This window comes from Neltuma alba, unplaced genomic scaffold, assembly GCF_004799145.2.
Source record: "Neltuma alba isolate B1F8T4 unplaced genomic scaffold, ASM479914v2 tig00011850_pilon, whole genome shotgun sequence".
Taxonomy (NCBI): Eukaryota; Viridiplantae; Streptophyta; class Magnoliopsida; order Fabales; family Fabaceae; genus Neltuma; species Neltuma alba.
In genome coordinates, this window is record NW_021636455.1 from 742,122 (window position 1) to 752,802 (window position 10,681).

The 10,681-nt window shown below is 34.9% G+C and overlaps 1 protein-coding gene across 1 annotated transcript; it reads right to left on the bottom strand.

Moving 5' to 3' along the window:
* Positions 1-2,914: 2,914 nt before the first annotated feature.
* LOC114718531 (protein TIC 22-like, chloroplastic) lies at positions 2,915-7,219 on the bottom strand. The gene is made up of 8 exons (XM_028903877.1): positions 6,576-7,219; positions 6,400-6,474; positions 5,302-5,358; positions 3,902-3,961; positions 3,727-3,807; positions 3,476-3,511; positions 3,291-3,366; positions 2,915-3,223 (listed from the first exon to the last, which is right to left on the bottom strand). The coding sequence occupies exons 1-7, from the start codon at positions 7,089-7,091 to the stop codon at positions 3,292-3,294; spliced, it is 900 nt and encodes a 299-aa protein (XP_028759710.1). The 5' UTR covers positions 7,092-7,219; the 3' UTR covers positions 2,915-3,223; position 3,291.
* Between the last annotated feature and the right edge of the window lie 3,462 nt (positions 7,220-10,681).

Genomic DNA, 10,681 nt, shown 5'->3' on the forward strand with positions numbered 1-10,681 from the left:
TAAAATTTAAGCTAATAATTAATATGACATAACAACTGGAACGTGATCTAAATCACTACGGAGGATGCTTGTCTAATTATGTTTATAACAGATATTAGGCCCTACTATTCATCCGAAATGAAAATTAAGATCCGTTTGGCTCATAAAAAAATTGCTTATTTTTTCCACATTTTGTGAGACTCATCGTGGGAAAATTTCAACTTGTACTGCAGAACTGCTTGAAATGGGGAATATTGATGTTTGTTTTTATTAATGGTACTCATTGAAGAGAAGATATTTTAGAATTTGAAAGGAAAAAAATGAAAGGCAGTGAAACCGTAGAAAGGAAAGCAATGAAGAGATCACAAGGAAGAGGAGAAGGGGAGGTGGGTATGCGTTATACTTATTTATCACTGAGTTGTTGAGAGTGCATTGAACATACGATATTTTATTTTCTTCTATATTTTTGCTGGCTGAATTGAACAGTACATAGTAGTTGAAACAAAGGCGTTAATGTATGTTGGATGAGTACATCAATCAAAAGCTAAATAAATAAGCAAATATATTGAAGACATGTGATGATAAGTCTAATTTATGCCTATTTAAATGATTATATTCTCGCCCAATTCCCATTAATTATAGCACAACCTTACTCGAGAAATTCTTTTGAATTATTAGAAGAGATGACAGCCACAATAAGAGCTTTGAAAGATAAATAAGACTGACAAGCTCTTATATATGAGCAAGTATAAGAAACACTTGCTAGAAGAGGGGAGGAAGATTGTGATATGAAAGAGAGAGCCTGTGAGAAATTTGGAAATATGCGGAGATATACTATCTCCGGTCTTTAATGCAAGACCTCATTTGACTTTTATGTTGATCCTAAATATAAGACTTAAATCTATTTTTGTCTCTTATATTTATCTTTTTTTTTTCTAAAGTAGTTTTTTTAATAATTGTAGTTCTAATTAATACACTTGATTAGCAAAGATATCTTAGAGAAGACAATATCTATTTATTACAACTAACTAACTTAACTTATTTTTTTTAATCTTTTCAAATTAGTCAACTAACTCTTATATTTAAGACCGGAGATAGTAAAAGAGAACCCAGTGGTTGTTGAAAAGTAATTAGCCGCCTTCCTATGAACAAATCTGGCTTCGTTTTAAGGTGAATTAGGCAAATAATTAAAATTGGTGAAATTATGATCTATACCTCCACACAAAAAGTAAAGATATACGATAAAATGAGTAAGTTCGGACATGATAATAAGTACATGACACCAAGCGGTTTTTTTTTTTTTTTAACTTTGGGTTAAGTTGCAAATTTGCTTCCCAAGTTTTTACTCAGTAACATTGGATATTCAAAAAATTTTTGGGAATCTGATTTTCCTTAAAACTTTAAAATTGTAGCTGTTAATGGTTAATATCACTTTTTAAAGGCCAAAGGAATTTTTTAATTATAAAAAGTAATATTATTATAATTTTAAACTTTCAGAACAAATCTACTCCTAAAAAAAACTTTCAGGTACCTAGTATTTTTTGAGTGAAACTTCTTTTCAATTTAACCCTAAAACTTTTTTAAGTGTGAGGTTAGGATTCGAACATTCAAGAAAAGATATACCTACTGGACAAATTCGAAGAAAATGATTCAAAAAGGGAACGAGTAAATGAAGGAAGGAAGATAAAATGTTAGAAAGGATAAAGGGTGGAAGGCACCGAAACCAAAACTAAGCGGAGAACAGGAGGCGGTGCAAATTTATTTAAATTAAATGAAAATGGGCTGAAGCTGAGGAGCCTCTCAATCATTAATAAATGGCTCTCATGATTTACGCCTGGCGCCTCACTTTCACCTGCTCACACAATTTTTTTTTTTTTATTACTCCATCCGGTATCCCAGGAAAATAGGCGTCTTTCAGTGATAACGTCCCCAGACTAATCCGGATTTGGGGGCTTGCAAGGATCTATACGGACGGCGCCCCCTGACCCCTTGGAGTGCTGCGTTCCCACGTCTCGAACCCGAGATCCGTGGTTAAGCTAGGACGACCCCAGCCAGTCGACCTAACCCCGCGGGGTTCCAAAAAATTTAACAGTGTTAACAAATCTCACGTTTTAAAACTTTTCACTAATCCTATTTATAAACCGAGTATACATTCATTTTTTTCCCTATTTATAAATTACATAATTAAAATTTTCATATAAACATATATTTATATCACTCATTTATTACTTATAAAACAAGTTATTAAATTTCATGTCAAATAAATATAAAGTTCAAGAATTATTAAATTTTAAGACAAATTTAATGATTTTTAAGTTTTCTTTTTGTTACGGTAAAATATATTTGAGGTGCCTTATAAATAAAATCATATGAATAATTATACATTACATAAAAATAGATATTTCATTTATGGGAGATGGGAGATTTGAATCATACGAACCCAGTTGGTGGTGGTAACACCACATTCTTTGAGTTCAATCAATCGTATTCCCTCAAAAGAAAGGGCATCCATTTGCGTCTGGTTCTCCTCAAAGTGTGGGGCACCGTCGAAGCTAAACACCAAATTTCCATGTGAATGCTTCTCTGACTTGCTTTCCTTTGCCCTCCCATCCACGCCATTTACGCTCTCGTTTTCTGAGCCATTTTGAATACAAAACCCATCAATCTACCATTCTTCGCGCATGATATTCTCACCAGCTACACACATCTTTTCACTTCTAATTTATGCCTTACATGCAACTGGGGAAAACCAACTCCTAAGGATGCACTTTTACCCAAGGTTAAAAAAAATCTCTAGGATTTGTCGATAATGAAATATCCAAATTTGTGACATCTTATGCGTCATAACATCCGAATCGAATCACACTGGCATAGCATCTCAGCTGAATCCTATGTCCAAGAAAAATAGAATGAAACCAACAGTGCATCTCTCAAATTTAATCAGTATAACACCTCAACTTTCAATGGGTGTACATTTGCATAACAATGCGGGAGTTTCCACATGAATCAGAAGAAAAAAAAAGGAGCCGTTCTGATCCAATTGAGAATAAAAAATCCAATCTATCTCTCATACAATGCAGTAACATATCTCATTACTTGCGGTATTTAATAGCTGGGGCATCGAAGTAAGAACAAGTTATATAGACAAATCCTACTCTAAGCAGTCCTTTGGCATACTTAAGGCCACACCAGAAGTATGAAAATGGGAAAGATAAGAATAATGAATTTCATTGCCACATCATGCCTCATTGTTGGTTGGAATCAGTTGAGACATCGAATCCAGGAGGTATAAAAACAACATCACATCATGCCTCATTGTTGGTTGGAATCAGTTGAGACATCGAATCCAGGAGGTATAAAAACAACATCTTCCCATGTAGAACTCTCCTGCAAAATCATTAAATTGTTATTGCCAATTTAGGTTTGAGAATAACATATTACAGATTATGATGATCTTTTCTATTATATTGTCTTCTTAAGTAGCGTTCAAGTTCACCTTCATTCCCTTGATTAGTTCCTCGAGAACAGCAACCTGAAAAATATAACTCACATATTAGTCCACTATATCAGCAATTCAGCCGTTGAGGGGACTGCCCTCGTCCTTAGAAGGCCTTTCTCCACTAGCAGGTCTTTAGGAAAACTTAGTTTATTCTGGTGTAGATGGTAGACAGGCCTATATTATCTCGGTTTCAATAGTGACTCTTAATGAGCATTGTTTCTATTTACCATTGTTAATGTAGTTTGTACCTCGATTTCTCCTGGTCTGAAGATAGGATTTAGTTGATTCTGCTGATTGGAAGCCCTTTGAAGCGAATTTTCCAAATCCTCCTGCAAAATCCCAGAAGACGAGAACCAAATAATTTTTCGGCTGGAATACTAGTGCCTTACAGAAGGTAATTCAAGACAGGTACTTCAACTACACCTTTCTAAAGAAAAATGGACGATATCTCTTCTTTTCACTCTTTAATATCAAACTTCTGGACTGAAAAACCAACCAAGGATATAATTCAGAATACCAAATTCAGAAATTCCAGCAAGATATAACTGAGAGACATTTGCAGAAATGAAGCATAATCATAAAAAATCATGACAATAATCAGTATCACAAGTATCAGTGTTTGAATAAATAACAAATTAAATTCACAGTGCCTTTACAGGCTATATATTAATAAGCATCATAAACCCATTAAACACACAGTATACGAAAGGATCCCGTACCTTCAAACACTCAACAAGGTTATATCCGAGTCACCATATCTCAGCAAGTAGCTATATATGCATGTGTGGTCACTCTCATTAGTGCTACTTCAGGGATTTTAAGTTTCCACAAGGGCAATGGGAGTAGACTCAGCTGTTTTTTAAGTTCGCTGGTTACACCTCATAAATGAGAGAATAGATAGGACAGAAACAGGGAATATGTATTTTTAAGCTTTAGGGTTTTATCGACCAAATGCGTGAAGATTTTTAAGATTGCATACTCTGAGAGAACGTGTTATGTGTATTCTTAGGCTGTCAGTAAGCAATAACCTATGGAATTCCAGGATGTCAGGTTCTTGCATATATTGGAAGCGACAGCATGAAATAATAGCTGGGTAGATGACAGGGAAGGTACGAAATCTTGGCTCACAAGTGGCCCACCTACAATTCTCATCAACTCAAATCATGTAAACACAGTTCTCAACTCTTGTTACTTTCATAGCTACGCTTATAACAAATTCAGCACCACTCACAAATATGTTCTCAGTCATTCACCCATTTCGCATAAAACTCCTTGCATCTCAATAGCAACAGAATTATCATCATACTTTTTTGCACGTATGCCCCTATCCATGTCATTAATTTTTCATCCAATTTTGCAAAGCATTCCTTGCTTCTGTTTGTTAACAGATACACAAAATTGAGTTTAAAGGTTCTCCTAGGAATTGTTGACTTCATTTTCAAGGTTCTCCTAAGAATTGCAGTCCTCCTTGTATGCATATTTGTCCTTACACATACCTATAATCATTCACTCAATTATGCACAACATTCTCAACTTCCGCCAATTAAGAGATAAGAACAGAAACCATGCTATAAAAGCATTATCCAGAATTTCAGACTGTTATTATTGCTACAGCAAGAACCTGAACTTCAGAGACGGACTCTCTCTTCTCGCTCTGTTTTTTATCCTTTCTTTACTAAAGTTTATCCTCGAAAGTATATATGTCCTTTACTCGTAACATTAATGTGCTGCAAAGCATTTTGATCCAAAACAAAAGGCATATTTCAAAACATTCACCAATATTGCAGCATAGAAAGTAAGCTGCAAATGATTGGAAACAAAACCTGGAAAACTGGAACGCCAGAAAAGTTGTTGGAGAAAAAGCCAGACTTCTCCCTCTCCTGTAAATCACAAAGCACTCATAGCCATCATTGCATAGTTCAAGTATCAGGTTACCCAGCTAACTTTGCCAGCTCACAACCATCACATTTTCAACATGCAAGACTAGTGTCGTGAAAAAATGGACCAAACTGGTCAGTTTGACTAATAAAGATATGATCTGTCAACCTCTTGTCGAAGGAAATGGTGAAAGCCCAAAGTTTTTACTTGATTTACTTCTACTAATTCACACAGACGGGAAAAGAAACTCTGCACATTGGCATTGCGTAGATACGGCCAAACACCATTCATCATCTAATGATTCGAACCCATTCCAACAATTATTTTTGGCCCAAAATCATTCCAAGAAATAAACGCAAACAAATAAGTAAAAAATTTGCAATGGGGTTTATATAACAAGAAAGAAAGAACGAAATAAGTAACAGAGGATAATTTGAAATGTGATGTGTATAAGCGCGCAGGCCCATATCTATGACATGTGATTTTGACTGCAAAACTATCAACTGATTACCAAACAAGCATTCTTCCACAGACATACTCATCACTATAAAAAGGTTTGTCCTTTGGTATATTCCAGATATGCTTCCCAAGCACCAGAAGGGATCACACACAATTTCTTGAGAGGCACCACAGGGAAGCAATATTTTGAATGTTAGATTTTCAAACAGATAATTTATGACCGAATTTAAATTTCCAATCACTAGAGCACCAGAACCATGTGAATGCGTATGTTCATATAGAATCTAATCCAAGCGCTTAAAAAATAATTAGCCTCATGAAAACTGCAGTATGTGTCTTGAGAAGCATTCGAACATAGCTTTTAATCTATTGATTACCAAATTATCTAATAGTAAAGCATAATAGGATGAGAAACGAATAAATATTATATAATCTTTCACAAATAGGTATAAAAATGAAACAGATATCATAGTTATCTCACTTGTCGCAATAACATGCATTCAAGCCGGTCAGACCAATGTCGAATACCACACATAATAACAATGTAGTGGAAAGATAACATGCCAAAGTAATGAAACACTCACTCTCAGAGCATTCTGCACTTGAGAAGACTCAGGAATCAATCTGAAGGCTACTCCATTCACCTTGAGCTGAAAGACCTGCACAAGAGACCCCAGAGTGACACATAGAGTCCATTTCCTTAAACCCCCAAAAAAAAAAAAAAATCCTCACGACGTCAAAAACATCAGCGAGCTTCAACCTTATTCAAAGCAACAGGCACCACTTTGGAGCCACTTCTCATTTCCGGGTCAATACTTTTAACCTGCTCAAGAAGAGCCTCCGCATCTTCTTTCCTAAAGCAAAACAAGCCGAGGTTCTTGCCGGTTGAAGTGCCCGAAACCAGCACGAATTCCTCGGCAGCATTGCTGAGTGCATAGACAGGCACGCCCGCCAAACGTTCTTCGATGGCTTCGGTCGACAAGGCCCCTACAGGGCGGCGAAACTCGGTGGTGCTATGGGCAAGGGACGCCCAAGGTGGGCTTCTCCGGGGAGAACAAGTGAGATAAAAGTTGGTCATCCCGGCATCTAAGGCATGCTTTGCATGACATTGAAGATTGGATAAGGTGCTTCGGAGGTCGAGGGATGGGAGATGGGTGAGGTTGTGGGCAAGAGCAGAACAACGCCATTGAAGGTCGGCGAAAAGATTGCGGAGGTGGAGCTGGGGTTGCTCTGATAACGAGATAACTTTGGGTCTATCGGAGTTGCCGAAGTTCATAGTGCGGTAAAGTGAGAGGGTTATGGTAGGGGGAGAAGCGAGGAATGCGAGTGGAGTGTGAGAGACTCAGAGGTGCCTTGAAGCAGAGAAAAAGGTCAAGGTTTGGGAAGACGAGAGCAAAAAGGCCCCGAAGCGAGATATTCAGCTCACCACTGGAAGGAAGATTGTATAATTAATTAACTAATCCGTTGCCTTCAACTTCAGTTAATTTTCTAATAACCACGAAAATACTACTCCTCCGGCTTTAAATGTAAGACCTTTATACACTCCGGTCCTAAATGTAAGATCCTTATACACACTAGTATAAGGGTCTTACATTTAGGACCGGAAGAGTGGTATTAGAATTAGAATGTTTTAAATTAAATGATAGATGAAAATTTGAAAAATTTTAATTAAATTAAAAAAATGTAATTTTAAGTGCCCCAAGTTTTGATCCACTCCTAATATATATCAACAAAATATGCCTCCATATTACACTAAGCTTTTTTAAAAGTAATGTTATTTATAATTCATAGATCATAGATAGCACGATGTTTGATAAAATTGATTACGTATTAATGATTAAAATTTTTGTTTTGAAAATAATCTGAAGACTATATTAACAGAAAAGCAAGAGCTTACGTACCATTGTTACAAAAAAGACTCCTCTTTGTTCAGTCCAAAAAAACAAGGCTCTTTTTCTTTCATCATCGTCGTCTCAATATGCTGAGTGGGATTGCGTGGTCGATGAAAGGTGCAAAACTCACAATAGATATCATGAAAGAGATGAGTACATTGATGTAAATGGCGCCTAAAAGCATGTAATAAATGCAATGGGATTTACATTAATTTTGATAATAGAGAATATAATTTTATACTCCTATAATCCTATTTACAAGTGACTTCCAATATGTTTTACAGGGATTAAGAAAAACCTTAAATTTCATCAACTCTTATTTAAAATTTAATAACTTTTTAATTTTATCCCTGTTTAATATACATTATATTTCGTGAAAACAAAACAAACACAATAATAAATAAAAACTAAAATTATACATTCATGTCAAAAGTTTCTTGCTCTATCCTATAAACTGGACAAAAATATATAAGGAATAATTGTGACGACGTCGTGTTTTGAGAATAACACATCAAGCAAATGGTTTACTAGCAAGATGAAAAGCTAGATGCTTCTCTTTTCTTAGCTTTGTTGTAATCTGGACTCTATGTAACTATCGGGGAAATAAATTCACTTTTCACCCGAAAAGAAAAAAAGAATAACATATTAAGCCCATCCAATGAGCCCAATTGGCCTGGAGTAAGTATTATGAGCTATGTGAGAGAAGTCCAAATAAGTTTTTTTTTTTGTTTTTACTAAAGTACAGGTATTCTTCTATTAGAGGTAATCCTATTCAAGACATTGTCAGGTATTAATTCAGAAATTGTGCTGGGCCGAGGAAAGCATCGTGATTTATATTATTCAACCCGTTTCCCGTTTAGTCTAAACTAACAAAGTATCTACAGCACAACAAAAGATGCATAGAATGAAATGAGGATGGGAAACTATTCGAATTTACTTAATACAAAAACAGTCAATTAACACATATAATCTATTGTTTTGCCATAAAGTAATTAACAAATACAATCTATAAGAAGCCATATTATATATATATTTATGTTGGCCCTTAATATAAGACCTCATTTGATTTTTATGTTGGCCTTAAATATAAGACCTTAATACACTTTATCTCCTATATTTATCTTTTTTTTTTTCAAAATAGTCCTTGTAATAATGATAGTTCTAGTCAATACACTTTATTAGCAAGGATATTTTAAGAAATACGACACCTATTTATTATAAATAACTAACTTAATTGATTTTCTTAATCTACTCAGATTATTTAATTGATTCTGATATTAAGGATGGGGGTGGTATTTCTTAAAGTGTTGGGTAATGTACAGGACTTGTTTCTGGCTGATGACAAAAATGAGAGAGTGAACTTCATGGCGCTGCCGCTGTTAACATTATAGTATGTTGTTCGTTTTTGGTCTGCCCTGATACAAGAAAAAATAATCATATAAAGGGACGACATGTTTATCTGCTTTAAAATTATTGTACCAATCACATATTACTTGAGAGCGAAGCAAACAAATTAAAGTTGAAATTGGTGCATTGCATACCAAACCCAAAAAGAAAAAGGAAAAAAAAGAAGAGGAGGAAATTGTGATGGAAAGGCAGCGAACAAAAGACGCGGAAATCCAAATGAAAGATGAGAAGGCTTCATGAGTACTTCTTTTTTGTTTTAGGGGTACAAAATAACAATAATAATAATAATAATAATGGAATGAGAGTGAAGGGGGAAAAAAAAGGAAAAGGTGGGAGGCCCAGTTGTTGTGGAAGGAGACAAACATGGTCTCAATCATTTCATTCAGTGGAATGACTTGTGATGCAGTTTATAAGTTAAACTAAAATAAATAACCATATTTTAACTAATTAACTTATTTTATCTTCAAAGCCACGTTCCACCGCCTCCACCCTACCCGCCTCAACTGAAATTAATTAATTTCCCCGTATTATCTCCTCTCCACGTGGAGGACACCCACCGTGCCGGTGTATAGCCCCCCCTTATTGCCGTCTCTCATTTCCTTTCACTTCGCGACCCTCTTTATTAAAGACACCAGGTGCAAGAATACTGACTCCAGCATCTTCATTTTAAAATATCCACTAGGAGTACTATTTTAGAATTTTTATTTTTTAAAAAATAATCATCTTTGAGATAACAGAAAAATAACAAAACAGCACTTATTTCGAAAGGTACTCCTGTGAGTTATTTGCATTTTATTGTCATAAGCATTATTTAATAGCCTTTTTAAAAGGTGCATGCTTAAGCTCAAACATGCGTATCTTGGAATGAATGCAGCACTTATATCCATTGACATTCTATCATTTTCGCATTTTTTTTAATAATATTTCTAAACTTTAATTAGTGTTTTCGTCTGGTCAACTTCTTTTGTTCCATTTGTTTCGGTGAGTTTAAACAGGTATAAATATATCGGTGAAAATTTACTCCATTTATTAATTTGGCCTTTTATGTCAGTTCGCGAATCATATGGGACGTCCAAGAAAATAAACAACCCCTGGCGATGAAAATTAAAGGAACATAAAACAAATAAACAAGCCAATCGATATATTAAGTTATTAACCGAAGCTTCGCATGTGTAAGATCAGATACGGCTTAACTTGGATACAAGCGTATTGTAATGTAGATTAAGGACTTGTTTGTATCTACCAATATTAAGTCCAATCTTAATTATAAGATCTCATTTGTAGTTTATAAACGATGTTTTATAACTAAAACCATTTTCATGGGATAACATTTTTGTTCATATATTTATTTTATATTTCATAAAGTATGAGTAAAAACTATAATTATCATTCCAAACAGACTATATTATATCGTAATCAAAATCCAAATTAGATATTTAAATGTATTGTAGATGTAATATAAATAGTCAGACCGCAGCCCTTTATTAATTGATAAGTGTGTTTGATAATAATATTTGTGGCGACGAAGTACTTACGTAAGTCAACACGAGCAACTCTGCTGCGTTAC